Source organism: Apodemus sylvaticus, chromosome 18, assembly GCF_947179515.1.
Source record: "Apodemus sylvaticus chromosome 18, mApoSyl1.1, whole genome shotgun sequence".
Classification (NCBI taxonomy): domain Eukaryota; kingdom Metazoa; phylum Chordata; class Mammalia; order Rodentia; family Muridae; genus Apodemus; species Apodemus sylvaticus.
This window is the reverse complement of record NC_067489.1, coordinates 7,344,759-7,367,485: the sequence shown is the minus strand read 5'-3', so window position 1 is coordinate 7,367,485 and position 22,727 is coordinate 7,344,759. Positions and strand designations below refer to the sequence as shown.

Sequence of the window (22,727 nt, the reverse complement as noted above, 5' to 3'; positions counted from 1 at the left end):
GACAGCTGCTCTGGAAACTGAGTGGCTCACTTATACAAAACCACAATGACTAGAGACCCATCAGAAAATGTTGGCAGACAGTGAAGGCCAATAACTTCAATCCAAGGAACGCTGGTGTCTCTGGATCAAGAAGCAAGCGGATGCCATGCACAGTCCCCACAAAAAAAACGCAAGTAAGAAAAGCATCTGAAGCCCAGCGGTGGTGGCACATGCCTGTAATCCCAGCATTCTGGGAGACAGAGGTAGACAGATTTCCGACTTCGAGGATAGCCTGGTCTACAGAGTGAATTTCAGGACAGCCAGGGCTACACAGAGAAACCCTGTCTCGAAGAAAAAAACCAAAAAACCACAAAAAAAAAAAAGAAAAGAAAGAAAGAAAGGAAGGAAGGAAGAGAGGGAGGGAGGGAGGGAGGGAGGGAGGGAGAGAGAGAGAGAGAGAGAGAGAGAGAGAGAGAGGGAAAGAAAGAAAGAAAGAAAGAAAGAAAGAAAGAAAGAAAGAAAGAAAGAAAGAAAGAAAGAAAGAAAGAAAGAAAGAAAGAAAGGCATCTGAAGCTACAGTGTGGTCTGACTTCTTGGGTCATACATCATTCATCTGAAAGCGTATGAGGAAAATGCAGTTAAAACCTCATTAAACTGCTGACCTTCATAACAAAGACAACAGTTCAGACAGCGAGAGCAGTGCTGGAGATCGGCCACCATACAGCCTCAGTCTTCTTCAGCAACATTCCAGATTTTCCTGAAGATCATGAAGGAGTAACAGAAGGGTTTGTGTTTGTTTTTATTAACGTGGAGCTCCATTACAAACAAAACATTTTCAACTTAAAGGAAAAGAAAGCCTGGTCCAAGTGTAGCATCCCAACCACCTGCCTGTCAGATCAGGAGGCAACAGACTCACAGGCAAAGGATTCCTGGATGGCGACGTCCATGAGGCCAGACTACAGCACACTGGCACTGACTTGAAGAGTCATTTGGAGAGGAAGAATACTGAAGTGGGAAGAGCTTTCAGGTCCCCATAAGAGCAATAAAGGGCAAAGGGTCCAAGAACCCTGGTGGGCACCTCACTGGGTCCTCCGGGTCCTGCGGGTCCTGCTGGCTTTGCATCCAGAATTACTTCATGGCCCACTAGGTATGAAACTATCTTAAGGTCAACCCACTAGTGCTCTGAACTAGAGGCATTCTGTATGGCCTCTCGGAGCCCTGAATCTGTCCAGAGATAGTATGGAGCACAGCTGAGTTAACCGAAGGACCACAAGGGAGATTTTGCATGATACTGAGGAAGAAAATGCCAATAGTCTTAAGAGGAAGAGCTGGAGGAAGACGATGGAGAATGTGGCCATTTGCTCTGCCTTGTGGAAACCTTACAGGGACAGAACTGGAATCAGATGCTAAGGGAGGAAGGAAAGGGAGGGGCGTGAGCTCCTGGAGTCTTCAGACCTTGAGCCCCATCCTTCAGGGCCCCAGAACTGCAGAGTCCTGGGCCATGTTCTTCAAGGACCCTGGATCTGCTTGTCCTGGCACACACCCTGCGACCCATCAAGTCCTCCATGTACTTTCAGCACATCTGTTCCTGGAAGGAGATGCACTGGGCTTTGACCTTCACGTCAAAAGTACTGACGGGTGCCTTACCTGGAAGGTCTAGGGACTGAGGCAGACACGGACGGGTTCTTAGGGGCAGTCAACTCCCATCAGCCTCTCCTTCTGAAGACCAGACAAGTACAGACCTACTCACAAGGAAAAGGAACCCTGATCACTTCCTGGCGGTGATGTCACAGGTCTCGGACATTCCACGTATCCGAGAGATCTGAAGACCTTCCGGGGAAGGGCCTCCTCCTTCTGCTGGAGGGAACATGACAGTGAATAGAGGAGCGAGGACCTTCTTATCTGTCTTCCTGCTGTGCTGCTGGCAAGACGTGCAGCCCTGGCCGAACCGAGAGCTTTCAGGTAGAGTTCCAGGAGACTGGCAGGTAGAAAATCATAGGCATGAATCAGGCAGGCGATGTGTTCCTCTGCTATTGTTTGAAAGGGTCCCCTTCTAAGCTCGAGGTGTTGAAATAATGGTGCCAGTAAGAGCTTCGATCTTTACGGTAACTAAGCCATGAGGCCCCTGCCAGGTAACCTGGATTAAGGCCTTCATATAAAAGGTGTGTGTAACACCCGATCGGTTTGCCTGGCCACTTCCTCCCATGAACATGCAGCAGTGCAGCACTGTTCTGGAGCAAGGGAGCAGCCCTCACTAGACAACCATACTTGCCTAACTGTGAGGAATAAAATCTATGGGCTTTGTAATGACACAGCCTCAGGTCTTTTATTGTAGCAGCACACGCGGACTAAGGCATTCTCCTTCCTGCCTAGGCAGACTTGCAGAAATGAAAGTTACCTTACCTAAAAGTAAAGGAGGGTTGCGGGGGGGTCTCAGGATGGGTGCCGGGAGCCCAGGATAGGTGGATGCTCTTGTATTTAGATGACTGTGCACACTTGCTAGTTGATTTGCTTTATCCCTGGGCATCTTTTGTCATCTTCTCTATATTTTTTTGAGACAGGGTCTCAAAAATCGAACCCAGAGCTCAGTGATTGGTTAAACTATCTGGGAGGTAGCTCAGGGATCCACCTCTCTGTCCTCGCCGTGCTGGGATTACAGACTCACACCACCACGCCCAGACTTTACACGGGTGCTAGGGCATAAGCTCAGGTTCTCATGATTACACGCAGGCGCTCTGCTGACAGTCACATCCGCAGCCCCGGGAATTTTTTAAGTGGTACCTTTAAAGTTATTTTTCACTAAAGTTTTCATTCTGCACATTCATCACGCATAACAAATTCCGCACAACACAGAGACAGTTTTGTAGAAGCATATAACATGTGCCAAACACATTCTTTCCCATTTCTTTCTACCCTGCTGTCTCCGCTTTTCCACAGCCCTGAAGAAACACCATAACCAAGGCAACTTGTAAAAGAAAGCATCTAATTTGGTGCTCTAAGTTCCAAGGGGCTAGAGTCCATGGTCATCGTGGCGGGGAGCGTGGCGGCAGTCATGCTGAAGTAGTAGCTAAGAGCTTATATCCTTATACCCAAGTAAGAGACAGAAAGAGAGCTAACCAGGGATGGCTGGGCTTTTGAAAACCTCAAAGCCCACCACAGTGACACAGCCCTGCCAACAAGGCCACACTTCCTAATCTTTCCCAAACAGTTCCACCAACTGGGGACCAAGCATACATGAGCCTATGGGGGCTGTTTTCACTCCAATCACTCCTGCCTTCCATTTAACCCCCTTCATTCTCCCGGAAAGTCTTGTTTTACCTTCATGTCATATACACATACACTGAGATTACATTTCATAAATCAGATTCATTTCCTTACTGTGGTCATCTCTAGATGTATCTCTTTCCTGCAAATGGCACAATGTCGTTGTTCGTTATGGCTGAAGAAGACTCAATCGTGTATATAACTGCATATTTTCCTCACCCATTCCTCTGCCCTCTAAGTTGGTTCCATAACTGGGGTATTGTAAACAGCAGCGTTAGTTAGATCCATCAGTTGTGATTTGAGGTCCTCTGGGTAAACATCCAGGGACTGTTTCTCCGAGGCTCTTGTTTGAGTTCTTTGAGGAAGTTCCGTCCTAAACTCCACAGTGAGTGGACTCGTTCACATTCTTGGCAGCAGTGAACAGGGTTCTTGCCTTCTTCCCCAGTGGCTGCCACTCTGACTGCGATCTCAGTGTACTTTTAATTTGCATTTCTCTGATAGTTTGTGGGGACAAACATCTTTCATGTTTAATAATCATACCTCTTATTTTGAGAGTTTTCTGTCATTTCATTGTCTACCTTTATTGGGATATTCGATTTCTTGATCCAATTTTTAATTCTGCACACCCTAGCTATTAGCTCTCTGACAGGTGCAGTAAGAATTTTGGTATCTTTAGAAATCACAGAAACGGGTGGGAGGACAGGGGAAGAGAAGGGGGCTTGCGGGACTTTCGGGGAGTGGGGAGCTAGAAAAGGGGAAATCATTTGAAATGTAAATAAATTATATCGAATAATAAAAAAAGAAAGAAAAGAAATCACAGAAACAGGAATGTGCTTTCATTTTAATGCCAAGTATGGGATGTGGAGCCGCCTCAGACCGTCTGCAGCAGCTGAGTGTGATTTGCCTCATGCTCTCACACAGAGGCATGATTATGCCAGATGCAGATAGTTTCTATGACTGTGTTTGGAATTCTGGGACTCTCCAGAAGGTATAAATAAGCTAGGCCCCTCAGGAATAGGGTTGTTGGTTGGTTCCTGTTGGTCAAGGTCTATGAAATAATCATGTACAAAAAAGAAAGAAGAAATTATGTATCCTTACAGTGAAGATCAAGCTTTCCCCAGGTAACTCAACATCCCTAATCAGCAGGAAGTAGTCTAACGATAACATCGCCCCATTCCTTTCTATCCTTTTTTTCTATCTAGAGTTAGGGGGTTGAAAGGGTGGAGGAGGGTGGGGGAAAAAGAACCCACAACATAACTAACACTGGCTACAGATAGGTGTGTAGCTAAGACTCTCTCCTACCTTGTAGGCTATCTCTTCATTTCATTGGCTGTGACTGTCTGTGTAGCTCTATAATTCCATCAGAAAGTCCTTGCCTAGGCTTAGAATTTGAAGTACTTGCCTGACTTTTTTGCTCTAACATTTCAAGTCTTTACACTGAACCAGTTGAAGACAGCCATGAGCCTATAGGGCTGAGATGAAAATTTAACTTACATGTCGATGTCAAGTTTCTCTACCATCATTTGTTGAAAATATTGTCTTTTCTACAATTAATATTTTCAACAGCCTTGTAGAGACTGAGGCAGCTGCAGCCCCATCAGTTTGTCTGGACCCTCTATTCTAGTCCGTTATGTGTCGGTTTTTGTGACAGTACCAGGATGTTTTTGTCACTGTGGCTCTGTGACAAACCTTGAATTTGGTTCTGGGAACACCTCAGATTTCCTCATTCAGTCTTGATTTATTTCTTTGTCTTAGATTTCTTGCCTATCTGAGGTCTTTTCCGTTTCCAAATTTATCTTAAGGTTGATTTTTTCCCCAGTGTCTGTGAAGAGCGATCTTGGAATTGTGATGAGGATAGCATTCAATCTGTACGTTTATTTTGATGGCTGTACTAGTTGCTCACTGCTGTGCTAAGGGATGTGACGAAAGCAATTAAAGAAAATTTTTTTGTCTTATAGTTCAAAAGCACAGCCTCATGGCGGTGGGCACATACATGGGGCAGCTTGTCCCAGAGAATCCACAGTCAGAATGCAGAAGCAATGAATATTAATGCTCATGTTGATTTTTCCATTTTATTCAGTCCAGGACCGAATTCCCAAGTACAGGGTCATCCATATTCAGGACAGGTCTTCCCATCTCAACTAACTTAATGTAAACAACTTACTTTTCGCAGGGCGGTGGTGGTTCATGCCTTTAATCCCAGCACTTGGGAGGCAGAGGCAGGCGGATTTCTGAGTTCGAGGCCAGCCTGGTCTACAGAGTGAGTTCCAGGACAGCCAGGGCTACACAGAGAAACCCTGTTTCGAAAAACAAAACAAAACAAAACAAAAAAACCCACACACACACATGCATTATTTTTCTTTATTTTTAAATTTTCTTTTATATTCTATGCTATGAGATTTTACAGAAAGGCCTATGGCTACTAAGAAGAATATATGTATTCTGCAGTTCGGATGTAAGGTTCTGTAGGTATCTTCCAAATCCATTTGATCTATGTTTACTTCAACTATTTATTTTTATTACCAAGTAGCATGCAGTGAAAGCAGGATGCTAATGTCCCTCACCCACAAGGGACACCACTGGTGTCCTGGCCAATCCGTGTCTTTAAATCGAGTAGTATTGTTTTATGAAGCTGGATGCCCCATGGCCACTGTGCATGTGTTTAGAATTGTAATGTTCTCTCCATACACTGATCCCTGCGTCAGGAAGAAGTGGTGCATCGCTTTTACATTGGTTTGAACTCTATTTTGTCAGACATCAGAAGACCAATCCCTGCCTGATTCCCTCCTCCAGTTCCCTGAAGTACCCTTCTCTATCCCTTCATACTAAGGGCAGATCTGCCTTTGGTAGACATGTTTCTTGGAGGCAAAGCATAAATGAATCCTGCTTTTTAATCCAAACTGCCAGTCTGTGTCTTCTGATTGAAGAATGGAGACCATTAATGTTCAGGGTCATTATTGAAAGGTTTTGAGATGGTTGGTCACCACTGACTCTCAACCTGAGAGAATCACCCAGGAGACCAGGCCTTGAGTTGTTACTGAGAGCGCAGGGCATGGTGCAAGCCACTTCCGCTGAGAAGGGAGAGATCCCCAAATTCCGTCAGTCCCTCAAGCTGTGCCCCAACATTATTGTCTCTGCTCTTTACTTGTGGTGGTTTAACTGTAATAGGTGGTCGACAGTTCAATTTTGATCAAGTCTATTTGGGGCTCTAAATGCCACTTTTGCCTGTATGTCTACATTTTCTCGAGGACTTTGTTATTTTTTTTTTAACTGAATAGCTTGTCGATCATTTACTCTGTACTTTTCTCCCATCTATTTTGATTATGGGTTCATTTAATCTTTTAATGACTGATTTTGTTTTGGTGTTCGCTTCCCTCCCCCCCCCTCCCCAAGATAGGGTTTCTCTGTATAGCCCTGGCTGTCCTGTAGACCAGGCTGGCCTCAAACGCAGAAATCTGCCTGCCTCTGCCTCCCAAGTGCTGGGATTAAAGGCCTGTGCCACCACTGCCCAGCTGGTGTCTGCTTTTTTGTTTTTAGTAGTGGTCTGAATAAGAGTGGTTCACATAGGGGCTGGAGAGATGGCTCAGAGTTTAAGAGCACTATCTGTTCTTCCAGAGGTCCTGAATTCAATTCCCAGCAACCACATGATGGCTCACAACCATCTGTAATGGGATCTGGTGCACTCTTCTGGCCTGGAGGCATACATGCAGGCAAAACACTGTATACATAATAAATAAATCTTTAAAAAAAATAAGAATGGTTCGCACAGGCTCATGTTTAACTGCTTAGTCATCAGAGAGTGGCACTATGTGTGAAGGATTAAGTGTGGCCTTGTTGGGGACTGTCACTGGGGGTGATGTGTGAGGTTCAGCTGGGGCCTGTGTGGTCTTCCTCATGCCTGCAGATCAGGATGTGGCTCTGACTACTTCTCCAGCACCACGCCTGCTATGTATCACATTATGTTCCCAGTCATGGTGACAGTGGACATAGTCTCTGAAATTAGAAGCAAGTCCCCGTTTAATGCTCTCTTAAGAGTCAGTGACTTCATAGCAATCAAATAGTGACTAAGACATTTTTGTTTTAGCGGGGCGGTGGTGGCGGACGCCTATAATCCCAGCACTCTGGGAGGCAGAGGCAGACAGATTTCTGAGTTCGAGGCCAGCCGGGTCTACAGAGTGAGTTTCAGGACAGCCAGGGCTACACAGAGAAACCCTGTCTCAAAAAAAAAAAAAAAAAAAAAAAAAAAAAAAAAAACATTTTTGTTTTGTTTTTTGGACACAGGATCTTACTTTGTAGCCCTGGTTGGCCCACAGCTTGCTATATAGACCAGGCTGGCCACTAACATACAGAGGTCAGCCTACCTCAGCTTCAGAAGTGCTGGGAGCAACAGCAAGCGCCACCACACCCAGCTTAACTGCTGTTTTGTGTTCTGTTTATTCTGCCTTTTTTTTTCTTCATTAGATTTCTTAGTGCGATTACCCATCCGCCTTGGCTTTGAGCCCCTGAGAGTCTCTTTTGCTTGGTCTAGTGTATTTTGTGACATTTTTCTACCATGTTCTTGTATGATTTTCTGGGTGTTTCTTTCCCAAGTGTCCAATCTGTTTCTTTCTTAGAATCTCCATCTGCTTGCTGGAATACTCTTCCATCCAACATTGTCTTCTGTCAGCTACTAATTTCAGCCCCTTTGAGTTTAAGCTCATTTTAGAAATCATTCTTTGTCATTTCATCATCTAGATATCTTTAGAGCTGGTCACAGGAGAGTCAGGAGATTTAGAGGAGTCATGTCACCCTGGGTTCTCAAGTATCTTGTGTTCCTGTGTTGACATCTGTGCACCTGTTGTGACGGATATTTGTCACACTGATATACATGGACCTTCTCAGTGAGACTACTCCTTTTTTTAATAATATTCTATATTCTTTCAAAGTTCCATACATATTTTCCAGCATGTACGGACCATGTTCTTCCATCACAACCTCCTTCCCACCCCACCTGTACCCCGACAATTAATTCCAACTCCACTTGCTGTTGCTTAAACACAGGAGTCTGTAGTGACCTGCTAGGCACGAGCAATCTACCAGTGGCCACACCCTCAAAAGAGTGACTTCCCATCTCTCAGCAGCCATTTACTGTGGGACACAGGGCTTCACTATCCAGGCTGAAATTTTAACTAGCTTAATCTTGTGAATGTGACCACGCTGAGCAGTCTGCTCTTGGTGTAGTTTGGAATCTTGGTTTCTTAGATGCCTCTCCCGTGAACCTATGGAACCTCATGGTTACATTCCAGTGTGGCTTTGGCTATGATGGATGGGCTTTGACACAGTCCATATTTTCTTTTTGGTTAGGCTCACAAGACTGCTGTCACTCTAGTCGTTCAGAAAAGTATAATGCCGTCAGCAGAAGGCATGGTGTACCCCACGTGTGGTGGTTTCTCCTCCCGTCTCTCCTACAGTGTATGAGCTAGCAGGACATGAGGTCTACCTACACTGAGGTCTTTACAGGTTCGGGTTCAGAGTCTCTGTGTTGTCAGTTCCTGCTACTGCTATGACGTGATTGTGTAGGCGTGGACACTCCGCCCTCTATGATTACACATACTTGGGTTATGTTGACTGGGGCGTTTCTTTTTCCTATTCTGTAAGTTAAAGAATCCATCCCTGTATGACCATGGCTGGTCTTCCTTTTTCTAAAGGAATATGATATGGGTCATTTAGATAGCAAAGCGTTGTATGTTGGAGGGAGTCAGAAGGATCCAGAATTGGTACAGGATGCTTGTCCTCACAAGTGTTTCTGACAGTCTCACCTGTCACCCCTGTGCACAACTCTTGACTAGGCCTGAAAATTCCTTGACTAGCTTGGTTAGGGTTTGCTCTCAATGATTTCTAGTCAATTTCTCCTAAGACCTGGTCAAAACTAGGATGCATTCACCATCTTCTCTAGCTTGAAATCTCACTGAATCCCTGTGTTACCCTCAGGATCTTTATCAGTTTGAGCATGGTCACCACAAGGGCTAGCCTGGGCTTAGTAGCACACACTTTTAATCCCTGCACTACAGAGGCAGAGACAGGCAGATCTCTGAGTTTCAGTTCCAGGATAGCAAGAGAAACCTGTCTCGAAAAGAAAAGAGAAAAGAAAAGAAAAGAAAAGGAAAGGAAAAGGGGAAAAGGGGAAAAGGGGAAAAGAGGGAAAAGGGGGAAAGGGGGAAAGGGGGAAAAGGGGGAAAAGGGGGAAAAGGGGAAAAGGGGAAAAGGGGAAAAAGGGAAAAGGGAAAAAGGGAAAAAGGGAAAAAGGGAAAAAGGGAAAAAGGGAAAAAGGGAAAAAGGGAAAAAGGGAAAAGGAAAAGGGAAAAGGGAAAAGGGAAAAGGAAAAGGAAAAAGGAAAAAGGGAAAAGGGAAAAGGGAAAAGGGAAAAGGGAAAAGGGAAAGGAAAGGAAAGGAAAAAGGAAAGGAAAGGAAAGAGAAAAGAAAAGAAGGAAGGAAGGAAGGAAGGAAGGAACGAAGGAAGGAAGGAAGGAAGGAAGGAAAACAAACCCTATAAGAGGTCTGGCTGTACCATGTATGACTCTCAAGGTCTCCCTAGCTTGAGATTTGGCCATAGCCTTACATGACCTCCAAGATCATCATCAGCTTGAGATTTGGCCATCGTCCTTTGTGACTCCCCCCAAACTCTTCCTCAGCTTGAGGGGACAATGAAAAGAGCTTTCCCACTGCCCTGAGAGAAATAACCCAGCTATCTTCACCCCATCCTGGGGTGCTCCTACTGCTTGCCAGGGGGAAAGCTGTGACTACAGGTATGTGTGGTTTCCTTATGGGGAGATGCTGTCCACTTAGGATAGCAGTTGATGTGAGCCTTGTGATTTTCACTCAATTAACCGGAGTGAACTCAAAACGCAACAGTCAACTTCCTGAAGCCAGAATGTGCTGATGTGGTCACTGAGGACATAGAAGTGTCCTGACCTTGCGGGTGTGCGTTATCTGGAATCTGTGACTCGCCCGAGGAGGTGGCAACAGGAAAAGTACAGTGAAGCAGCTACACTTGACAATGCAAATGAACAGTCACAGGCGACACAAGCATACACACCACGCATGTGCACGCGGCTGACTTGCACAATGCTCCCATTGTGATTACGGGACAGACGCGGGATGAAAAGAATATTTTTAACAAAGTGCTGGCGCTGCGCAGCTGTACCTATTTGTAAAGATCCATTAATGTCTCACGCGAAGGGAAACTGTACTGTGTGTTTGGTTTACCAAGGTCAGCACACTGAGAAGCAATTGTCATCACCGGCACAGACCTCCTTACATATTTCCCATTGTTCTGAGCCGTGCAGATGAGCACATTGGAATGCAGATTGTCCATCATTAGAGCCTTGGAGAACAGCTTTGTCATGGGTTTAGCTGCAACTTTAGTTCTCCCAGACAGAGCTCTGTGCCTCAGAAGGGAAGGTGTGGTGGCCCTGCTTGCCATCTTGGGGGTCCCAGGAGAAGAGGCCATCCTTGAGCTCAAACTAAGAGATGTACCAGATTGAGAGACCCCACAGCTCCTCATAAGGAGAGGTCACATCAGAAGGAGGGGGTAGTGGTGGATGCTACAGAGAAAAAAACGGTCCTCAGAATTCCCATGGTGTCCAGATATAGCTAAACCCCATACATCACAGATAAGAGCCCTGGACCCTGGAGACAACAGCCATCCAGAACCCTTGAGCCCACTCAAGACTCCTTCTTCTTCTTCTTCTTCTTCTTCTTCTTCTTCTTCTTCTTCTTCTTCTTCTTCTCCTTCTCCTTCTCCTTCTCCTTCTCCTTCTCCTCCTCCTGCTCCTCCTCCTCCTCCTCCTGCTCCTGCTCCTCCTCCTCCTCTTCCTCCTCCTCCTCCTGCTCCTCCTCCTCCTTCTTCTTCAAGATTTATTTATTTTATATATGTGAGTACACTGTCACTGTCTTCAAACACACCAGAAGAGGGCATCAGATCTCATTACAGATGGTTGTGAATCACCATGTAGTTGCTGGGAATTGAACTCAGGACCTCTGGTAAAGCAGATGGTGCTCTTAACCACTAAGTCATCTCTCCAGCCCAAGACTCTACTTCATACCTTCAGACAGATCACCCTGGAGGGCTCTCTCTGTTCATGCTGGAGGAATGAGATGACCAGTCTCTGGTCCACCCCACAGACGCTCAGGTATCACAAGTGAACGTGCAGGGCCACCCAAGGCTCTCAGAGAAAAACACATCTGAAGTGTCTTCACACAGAACAAACAAGTATTTGGGTGACATGGGAAGCCTCAGTGTCACCAGCCATGCAGGAGGCAAATGGAAGCTTCCTACAAACAAAGCATGTGGCCCTCTTCCTTCTTTTGTCCCCATGATAGAGCTGGGTTTTCCCTGAGCACGGACCCTGTCTTACCATCCCCGAGGGTGACTCCAGAGACCAGGAAGGCAGGTTCTACTCTACTCAGGGTGTCAGGGGAAATCCTGGTTTCCACAGACACAGCTGCTCCATGGGTAGTGCCTTTCCCATCTTCCATATGAGAAGTTCAAGTCCCAGATGGCTTCCCTCATCACCCAGGGGAAGGAGCGGCACCCCTCGCTGGGTCCTCTCTGTAGAGCAGACTTGGGCTGTCTCTCACAACTATCTGTTTACAGAGCGGTGGGTGAAAATCACGGTGGGTGAAAATCAATCAATGCTGTGAGACTATAGGATTGTGTTTTTATTTTGTTTTGTCTTCCTATCAGGTTCAAGTGATAAGCAATGGCCAAACTTAGAAACTCTGGATGATGATATAGCTACAGTGTTTGGTAAGGACTCTCCAGACGGAGCGCCTGGTCTGCGGTGAGGGAGGGGGTGGCACTCCCCAAGCCCTTTCCAGACAGTCAGGTGTCAGCCACAGGCACTTGTAGGAACTAATTTGGTTTGAGGTCAGAACCTCATTCTTCCGGCACACAGCTTTAGTGCTGACTAAATTCCTGAAGTCATAAAATAACCATCAGAGCCAAATCATACCTGGAGCTTTGCCTCTCAGTGTGGTGTCCAGAGACCTCTAGTACGTCTGTCACTCAGAGACTTGTTTCAAACACCCTGCATCAAGCTCTGCTCGCGCCTTTCACATCAGAATCCGCATTTAGCTGGACACACTGACTCAGTCCTTGTTCAAGTGAGAGGCCTGAGGCCAAGGAGAAGCTCCTCAGCCTCGGGAGCAGGCAGGACAGGCCCTAGGGGCGAGGACCTGGCTCTCCCCAGGGTTTCAGCCTTTGTGGCCTCACCTTAGGGTTTCCAACAAAACTCTGGTAAGGGCTCAGAGCACAACAGGATTAGGCCCATTGGTCTGACCCACACTGTCCCTCAGAGGCAGAGTGCAAACTGCAGATTTTAAGGCTAAGTTCTCTGGTAGCCATATTCCAAATCACCTGGCAGCACACCAGCATGTAAGCAGTGTCAAGTGACTGATGTGGTAGTCGGTCTTTAGCATCAAATCTACAAAGTCCATTGTGTACATCCCCCCAGGGGCCAATTCTGTCCAGACCAGCTATTACCTTCTGTGCCCCATGTCCCCAGGTCTGTCCTGTGAACTGTGCTCGCTACCCAGTGCCACCCTCACTTTACACTTGGTAAAGTAAGGCCTGCAGGAGCTTCCTGAGCAGAGTCTGACTTGCAGCTTAAGACCCTGGGGCATTTGTCTGCCCGTGATCACCAGTCAAATGGGGTCAGGAGTAGACTAAGGGAGGGCAGGGTTGAGCTGCTCTCACAGCTGAGTCTCTTCAGGGAGGTTGTGATGGGAATGTAGGTGACAGAGGCCCTTCCCATAAGGGTCTTCTTCCAGGAAGGTCAGGTCTGCTTGTTTCTGAGTCTGGGCTGGGGAATCCTTGTGGACAGCATGATTGATGGCTGATCACATGAATGAGTGAATGGATGTTTCCCAGTTCACCTGTGCTACCCCATCTACCCTCCTAAGCTCCTACTGTGTCACATACAGCAGGACCTACTTCCCACCATGCAGGTGGCCTCATCTTCTGACACCGAGATGAGCAGGTCACACACAAGCTTGAGGTAGCTTCTGAGCCCTGTCCCAGGATGGCCATCGTGCTACAGAGAAGGGGCAATTTCCAGCTGTTGCTTATTTAGCTCCCACTATGACACCCACACAGTGTGGGGTGCCCTAGGCCTCACACACAAGCACCCCATTTTATAGAAGGTACACTGAGGGTTAGAGACACAAAGACATTCATCCTTACTCAAATATGAGCGAGAAGAAAGCCAGAATGAGAGCTGGAATTGATTGGCTACAAAGTCCAGGACTCACGTAAGAGACTTCTGGGGAAAGGAAATAAAAGAAGAAAGACTGTCTGGATATGGTGGCATGTGCACGCCTTTAATCCCAGCACTTGGTGGCAGGCACAGGCAGATCTCTGAGATCAAGGCAAAACCGGGCTATCTAGTGAGTTCCAGGCTATCCAGAGTTAAACTATGCAGACACTATACAGTGTCTCAAAAGAAAAGCTGAATGTGTTTAAAAAATAAGAAAAATTGTTCTGCCAGTACCTTAGGGCAGAGTCAGGACAGAATGATAATGGACAGGAAGGTGGATCATGATCAGGGCTGGAGCTAGGATTTGGAATTGTGACTTTGAAGGGTGTGGTAGATTTTCCTCACTATGACAAAATGCCACGTATAAAGATCGAAGGTTTATCTGGGATCAGTTTTGGAGTTTCCAGTCCTTGTTTGGTTGGCTATGTTGCTTTGAGCAACTGGTCACATGTCATGATGTGAGTGTGTGGTAGTATAAAATATTTACTTCATGGCCAAGAAGCAAGAGAGAAAGGGACCAGGATCCCACCACCTCCCTTGTAGCTACCCCCAATGACGTAAGGCCTCCCACTAGACCCCGTCTCTTATAGAGCCCCCCACCCCCACCCCATAGCACCACTGAGGAATCGAGCCTTCTAAGACATGGGCATCAAGGGACCTTCAACATCTGGATTACCAGGGTGCCCAGAGGATACTCCAATGATCCTAATCTTCTGGAACTAGGGAGGCAGCAGTGTGGACAGCATCCAGAGTAAATTACCCAGAGTAATGCCACTGTCCACAAGTTACTTGAGTTTTCTAATCACAGTATTGACAGGCTACCTGAAGTTCAAATTCTTCACCGAACATCGACCCTACATCATTGGCTCTACACCATGTTTTTATGTGCTTTTTCCAAGATGAAATTCTAGTCCGGGAGATTCTGGAGCCAGGGAAAGCACCGTATTTTGAAAATCAAAGCCCATCAACAACTTCACAACAAAAAACAACAAAGGAAAAAAGCAAGTATAGCCTTTCACCCCTCAATTGCCAAGTCTCTTCAGACCTGTAGTGTTGAATACAGGACCCTATTTCATGAGCACTCAGTAGATCTAGCCCTATTTGGGCAGGAGCAAGTGGACACACAGAAAAGCCAAGGTCCGAGGCCACTGTCGCCTTCCTGAGATGGAGGAAGTCACCTCCAAGGCAGAAGAGGCTGGCTTCCCTCTGGGGTGATGATCTCTGAGTTCTATTCATACATGTTCTTAGGCCCAGGATAAGAATAGGGTTCATTCACTGCAGGAACACAGAATGAGCCAGATCACTATTAACACGTACCATCTGCTTGTGTTCGCCTATGTCTTCTAAGGGAAGTTCCTGTTATACCATGTGGTCAAGGTCCAGCATATAATGTGCCTAAAGCTAAGGACAACAGGGGCCAGAGGCAAAGCACATACTTTGCAAAGCACAGCTCTATACTGAGAGACTGTGCAAGCAGATGGGACAGCACAGAGCATGGAGGGTGTGACAGACAGTGGCAAGGGGAGGATCTTGGGGAAATGCACTCAGGGGCAGGAGGGCTCAACACTTCCTAGGAGATTTTTTGCGCAGATGTGACTAGATCATAAGGTTTGATCACCCTGTAGCTTTCTAGTCCCAAACCATCAGGTTCAAGGTAGTTGGATGACACCTGACTATTTAAAGATTTAACTTTCCAGCACACGATTTCAACTAGAATTTAAGCCCTGTGCCCACATCCTTTCAGCCCAGTGTTGAAAAATAGGATTTGGGCTAAAAATGTTTACAAACATGTAATAGGAAAACCCTTCCCTGTTTCTTTCAATGTTTTTTTTCTCAAAGAAGTCCACATGAAAGAATCCACAGCTTCTAAGAGACATCAGAAGCAATCATCTTCTGGGACCACGCATAGCCTTTCCTTTGACGGTAAATATAATCCCACAATCCCCTTCCTGGATGCAGAACCTCTCTCTTAGGGTTTTCATTGCTGTGAAAAGACACCATGAACAAGGTAACACTTATAAAGTAAAACATTTAACTGGGGGGCTGGCTTACAGTTTCAGGGGTTCAGTCCTTTATCATCATCGTGGAAAGTATGGCGGCATGTAGACTGACATGGTGCTGGAGGAGGAGCTGAGAGTTCTACATCTCAATCTGAAGGCAGCAGAAGGAGGCTGTCTTCCATACTGAGAAGAGCTTGCGCATAGCAGACCTCAAAGCCTGTCCGCACAATGACACACTTCCTCCAACAAAGCCACACCTCCCAAGAGTGCCAGTCCCTATGGACCAAGCATTCTAACACATGAGTCTATGAAGGCCATTCCTATTCAGGCCACCACAGAGCCTAACTGGGGAGCCTCAGCCAGCCAGGTGCAGAGGGACAGTTCTACTTGGAGCAGGGCAGAGATCCTTCTGCTGGAGCCTGTGGCTGCTTCACCTGGTTAGGTAGGTTTCCTACTATGTCCCAAGCCTTAGGATGAGCTCAGCATCCCACAGCTCCCAAGACCTGTCCTAGGCCTGCCTCTGCATAATCCAGAACTGGGTAGCCCAGAAGAAATGTCTTCTTGTGGAGTGGGCAGTTACCAGGAGGGAACACAAGCTGAGTCCTCTCCCAGACATCTGAGTCTGACTAGACTAGATTAGACTAAACTAGACTAGACTAGACTAGACTAGTATGACCCAGGCAGCTAGAGTGCCCCTTGGGGCAGGCAGGAATTGGGAGAAAGCCTCCTTCTGTCATGAGTTTCCTACCACTGACATGGACAGGAGACGCAGCAATTTGCTCCAAAGAGTAGATATAACAAAGTATACGTGTAGCAAAGGATGTACAAGTCCAATGTCTGCAGAGTGACCCCATGTGGGACCAGACTGTGGCTGCAGGTATAGGAGAGGGAATAATATATTAATATGGTGGTGCTGTATGGCCCTGGGAACCTACATTTCAATCCTGCATGGCTTCTCCAGCTGCTGAAGCTGGGAGTGAGCCAAAATGACAAATCCATGGCATAAACAGAGTATAGTTCTATTTAAAATGACTATCCTAACACCTCTGAGGTTGACCCACTCGTCGGTTTGATGACATTGCTGATGATGGTTCTAGAGCAATAGGTAAGAACCCTTCTGGTAGCTGCCGAGAGTCAGAGAGAGTGCAGGTAAATCCTATTGAAGAGACTTCCCTATACAAAGTGACAGGCAAAAGCATACTAAGAGACAGAGAATAGCCTCAGAGGTGACGAGAGCTGAGGCGACAATTCAGAAGGGAGAGGCGATCCTGAGGCACCACCCTGGCACTACACCCCATGGGACAACGTGCTTGCCCAGGCCACCTCATGAATTCCCTCTCCCTCAAGTCGTCCCTGAGCTGCTGGGACCTGATAAGAGACTTATTCTGGCCCCTGGGCACACAGCATCCATTAGCACCATTAGTACAGCTGAATCCTACACTGAAATTGTGTGATTACTAACCACCAAGCAAAGACCAGCTTCTGTGGGGTCTGAGTAAAACTGCATGAGTTATAACTTCATGACAGAAGAGACCAAGGGACAGCAAGGTTAGGAGGAGACTTGGAGACCACCGGAGACTAGTGTGCAGCCCTAGTAATGTGGCACTAGGGAATCCAGAAAAAGAAGGTGGGAAGCAGGGCCTAGGAGCTGCATGGTGTAGAGCCCTAGGCAGAACCTGAACTAGCTAGCCAGCATGAAAGAAAAGAAGGCCGGCTCCCAACAGCAGCAGTCCGGGCAGAGTCCCTGCTGGGGATCTGTTGCCAACCGATGCTGCCAGTGATGAAGGCTAGGTGGGTCTGGGAGAGCGAAGGCAGGCAGACCTCCATCCATTTTCTCCACACTCAGAAAAAGGATTCGGATCAACAACATATAAACTGGGAGGAGGTTTAATTAGCAAACATCTCACACACAGAACTGGAGAAATGGCGCAGCCATTGAGAGCAATTGCTGCCTGAGGACCCAAGTTCTCTTCCCAAAACCCACATCAAGCAACTCACAGCTAGAGTAATGCCTTCTTCTGCATGCATATCTCTCTCTCTCTCTCTCTCTCTCTCTCTCACAGACACACACACTCGCGCGCGCGCGCACACACACACACACACACACACACACGCACGCACGCACATGAAGTAAGTACACCTTCAGGAGTGATGGCTGGCTTCAGACAACAGCAGCACCTCACAGGCTTTGTAGCAAAGGGTTACACAGGTTGCTTTGACCTGGAGATCTGACAAGAACTGCACTGCTGCTCTATCTTGTCAAGGTGCATTCCTGCGGCACAAAGTTCATTCTGATGGATGTGAATCCTGCATCCTGAGTTTTTGCTCCTTTTCCTTTTTTTTTAAAGATTTGTTTGATTATTTAATGTAAGTACACTATAGCTGTCTTCAGACACACCAGAAGAGGGCATCAGATCTCTTTATGATGCCACCATGATAAAGTGATGGTTGTGAGCCACCAAGTGGGTGCTATGATTTGAACTCATGACCTTCAGAAGAGGAGTCAGTGCTGTTACCCACTGAGCCATTTCTCCAGGCTCCTCTTCCTGATCAGTCCCGACTTCGGGTCCCTAGGGCACAGGGAAATGGGTTGTGGCCAGGCACTACTTCTCCATGATCACATCACAGACTACACACAAAGTCCAAGTTTAGGAATCCGGTGCGAGTCTGTATCAAAGCAAACTGCAGCAGGCCACCTTCAGCTTCGGCCCACGGGCCCTCTGTCGGATCCCCTCCCTGGGAAAGGAGAGTTCTGGGAAAAGACACAGTCAAGCGGGTGAACAAGGCTGTAAGTACTAGCGCGCCTGGAGGCCCTGAGCTCCCAGACTCTGGAACAGGCAAGCGGGCCAGGCCAGCCTGCTAGCTGCGCCCTTTGTGTGGATGGCTGTGGCCCCTTGGTGTCTGGGCGATAGAGCAAAGCTGTATGTCCTGCTCAGAGCTGCCGCGGATGCAGCAGGTGTGCACTGTGCTGAGAAGAAGCACCCACCTTTCCCCACACATGCTCGCAGGGGAGGGGTCAAAGATGGCTATACTTGTAGGTATCTAGCACACAGCAGAGGCACATCCACTAGTATTTCCTCATTTTTGCAAGTGACGCTGTGCCCTCTGCCCAGAGCTGAGGACAGGAAGAACAGAGACAGATGTAGGTCTTGAAACCCTGACATCAGCCTCAGCTGGACCACACAGTTCCTAGTGTCAGCTTGATCTTCATGTGGACTTTTCTGGCCGTGCATCACACAGCCAGAACAGTGCATGCTGTGGTGAGCGTGTGCCAGCCTGCTAGAGGAGGCACGTTTTCCCGCCCAGCTTCAGTGATGTCCAGTGGTGATGTTGATGCTCTATGCTCCGGCTGAAGGTAGGGCAGGCGGGGAACCAGTCCCATGACTGTCTACTGCAGTGATTATGAGTGGCAGAGAGCACCTATGGCTTTTGGCTTTGTGACAGAAGGCCCAGAGGAAAACAAGAGGTAGGTGACCCATGGGCTAACCTGTTCCTCCTCCCTGCTACACACACACACACACACACACACACACACACACACGCACGCACGCACGCACGCACGCGCGCACAACAGTGTCTCTGAGGCTCAGAACACTGCAGTGGGTCTCTCTTTGGGAAGGGGATGAGAAGCTCTTGGCACTCTCCTGTCAGAGATGGGACCTTGAAGCTGTGGAGAAAGCAGGAAGGAGGCTTCAGAACACCCTGTGGTACCCACCACAGGCTAAGACGACCCACATAAACAAGGATGCATGCTTGCCGAGTGCTGTTGAGGAAGAGCAGAGGTCTGGCCTGCCTGCTACAAGTGTGCTGTTGTATGGTCATATGTTTGTAGGTGTTGCCTAGGAAACAAGGATCAGGAAGGAACCTAGAAATCAGAAAAAAAAATCAGAAAAAAGGGGGACAGGTTAAAAAAAGAAAGGGAGGCACTTAAAATAGCCCCATTGTGACATTATTTTAAGCTAACAAAAAAAACTTCACAAGTGTCACACACAAATGTGTATTTCCCAGCACTTCCAAGGTCAATGGTGGTAATCAGGGTGGGGCACTCACATTCATGAAAGCTCTTAGATGACCTATGAGCAAGCACATTAGCAACAGCAGAAACAAAGACACGGCGACAAAATCCCAGCTCTCGGCTCACAGGAGATAGTTGATTCTGGAGCCAAATATGAGTGTCCAAACCCCGGGGAACATAGATTCGGGTTATTCCAAATTTCTCAGTTCACAGGGTATAGGAGAACTTATTCTGGAGCCAAATATGAGTGTCCAAACCCCGGGGAACATAGATTCGGGTTATTCCAAATTCCAGGTTCAGACATGGCCACAGTTTCACTACGTTTTTATAGGAATGAAACAAAGTAAGTTGTAAGTCAAGATGCTATAAAAACACATTGAAAAAAACAAAAAACAAACAAAAAAACAAACAAGGCAGGCAGTTACAGCCCAGGAAGAAATCTCTATAGGCCTCAGATACGAGCTGATGACTTCCTTAGCTTTCAGACTGGCAAAAGCTAAGGGACTGTTTATACATGCCAAGGAAGTTAGGTCAGACACAGTGGTGGGACGGAATGGCTAAAGGCTACCTACTCACACTGTTATTGGATGACATTCTAACGGCTCCAGGGTCACTGCAGTCCTGACAATCAGCCTTGCAGAGGGTTCCATGCAAGGCAGTTTCCTCCTGGGAACCTCAGTTCTCACCCACACAGCCTATGCAAACATCTCCACCTCTCTACTGTGTTTCTGGCTCCAGAGCCCATCAGGACTCCATCAGTCCACTGCCTCGGTGTCCCCAGCATGGCTGATTCCTTGTACACCATGTCTCTGATGACCTCAAAGAACACTGACCTGTTCCTCTGTGGAATGGCTTTCGCTTTGGGTTTATGAGAATTTTCCTGCCTCCAAGAATCTGAAACATCCCATCTGGCCCTCCAGCATCATTTGCTTTATGGTGAATGTTTTATGGTGAATTAAAATTTGGCATAGCTATTTGAATTTCTTGTTCTTCATGTATTTGAACTGACTAAGCTCACTGCACTCCTGGCAGCCACAGAGCATCAGGCCACAGACAGACATGAACACAGAACATATGCTCACTCATATGCTCACTCCGAGACCCACATGGCCTGGTTTCAAAAAGCTCACAGTTAAACAGTATTTGTGGTATCTATTCATTGTCCTTAACTTTCCCACAGACACGCAGAAGGAAACACTTTTTCAGCTAAGAAGCCTTGAAGCTCTGGAGAAAATGATTGACAAGATTCGAAGAGCTATTGGTAAGCAAAAGCTACGGCATCCTCCCATGGGCTCAGGTCCTGGACCGGGCAAGCAGAGAGGCTAATGAGACTCAGCAGGTAACGGCGCATGCTGCCAAGGCTGGAGGCCTGACTCCCACCCCTGGGACCCACACGCTGAAAGGGGATAAATGAAAACCCAAGTCACACACACAGTGTTTAAAAATGAGAAAGTTGCTGGACGGTGATGGCGCACGCCTTTAATCCCAGCACTTGGGAGGCAGAGGCAGGTGGATTTCTGAGTTTGAGGCCAGCCTGGTCTACAGAGTGAGTTCCAGGACAGCCAGGGCTATACAGAGAAACCCTGTCTCGAAAACAAAACAAAAATAAAAATGAGAAAGTGAGCTAGCACCAGCAATGGTGTCTCTCTGCTTCCTGGCTGTGAACGCAGTCCTCCATGATGCCTCCAGCTCTGCCTCCATGATTTCCAGCCATGACTGTCCACCTGTTTGCACCTGATGTAACCTGAAGAAGGCACTGGTGGATCACACATGCCTCCTGAATCCCAACCAGAACAGAGAGGAGTCAATGCCACTAATATGTGACAAGGGTCTGACACAGACTGTGGTGACAGTCACGGTATAGTAATCATTACTTAAGAAAATCTCTCCCCTAACAGAAACTACGCTTAAGAAAAAACGGAAGTTCCAGAAAAGTAGAACCAGACAACTCCTGGAGAAACTAATCCAGCCCTAAGTACCAGGACTGGCAAGAGGGGCAAGCCACTGCCACACATGGGGACAGAGGAGAGTGGAAGCAGCCACCACCCACCTGTGTGAAGGAGAACTGTACTCAATGAGCACTAAATAAAATTAGCATATTTAAATATTAAGTTATCAGATACAGCTGTTTTATTTCTTTAATATTTTGTATTATTTTTCAAAATGGGAAGAGACAACTGGAATCGGAAGTCATGGGGAGGGGTGGAACCCTAGTGCAGTGATAACTCCTAGTATTGTACTAGGACTCACAGTAATGAAAGATACAGAGCCTGAACCATCCATCTTCTGTAACCAGGGGTCTTATGTCAGCTTGACACACAAGCTAGAGTTATCCAAGAGAGAACCTCAATGGAGAAGAATGCTTCCATTGGATGAGCTTGTAAGGCATTTTCTCAATTAGTGATCAAGGGTGGGAGGGTCCATTGTGGGTGGTGCCATCCCTGGGCTGGAGGTCCTGGGTTCTATAAGAAAGCAGGCTGAGCAGGCCATGAGGAACAAACCAGTAAGCAGCCTCTGCATCAGCTCCTGCCTCCAGGTTCCTGCCCTGTTTTTGAGTTCCTGTCCTGACTTCTTTCAATGATGAACAGTAGTGCTATGAAAGAGTAAGCCCGAGTTAAACCCTTTCCTCCCCAACTTGCTTTTCGGGCATGGTGTCTCATCACACCAATAGAAACCCTAAGACACCAGGCCAGGCTTCCGTTCTGCCTGTAAGATGTGCTGAACCAGTGGCGGCACAGAATTTTGTGGGAATGGCCAACCAATGACTGGCCTAACTTGAGGCCAGTGTCATGAGAGGGAGCCGGCCCATGCCAGCCAGACACGGCCTGGATAACCAGTGTATTAGTCAGGGTTCTCTGGAGTTTTATGGAATGTCTCTCTGCACTGAGGGAATTTATTGTGATGACTTACAGTCTGCAGTCCAACTAAACCAACAATGAACAGTTGTGGATGGGAAGTCCAAGGATCTAGTAGTTGCTCAGTCCCACAAGGCTAGTTGTTTCAACTGGTCTTCTGTGGAAGTAGGTTCCAACAGATGTGTTGGCAAGTAAGTGCAAGCAGGTGAAGAAGAATGCATCTTCCTTCTTCAATGTCCTTATGTTGGTCTCCAGCAGAAGGTGTGGCCCAGATGGAAAAGGGACTTGCTTTGTCACAGGCTGACCTTGAACTCAGAGA

The 22,727-nt window shown here is 47.2% G+C and overlaps 1 protein-coding gene across 1 annotated transcript; it reads left to right on the top strand.

Moving 5' to 3' along the window:
• The first annotated feature begins 1,847 nt into the window (after positions 1 to 1,847).
• LOC127668636 (sperm acrosome-associated protein 7-like) lies at positions 1,848 to 21,528 on the top strand. The gene is made up of 6 exons (XM_052162317.1): positions 1,848 to 1,941; positions 11,969 to 12,031; positions 14,438 to 14,539; positions 15,378 to 15,461; positions 20,734 to 20,814; positions 21,452 to 21,528. Exons 1-6 carry the CDS (start codon positions 1,848 to 1,850, stop codon positions 21,526 to 21,528), a joined length of 501 nt encoding a protein of 166 aa, XP_052018277.1.
• Positions 21,529 to 22,727: the final 1,199 nt, after the last annotated feature.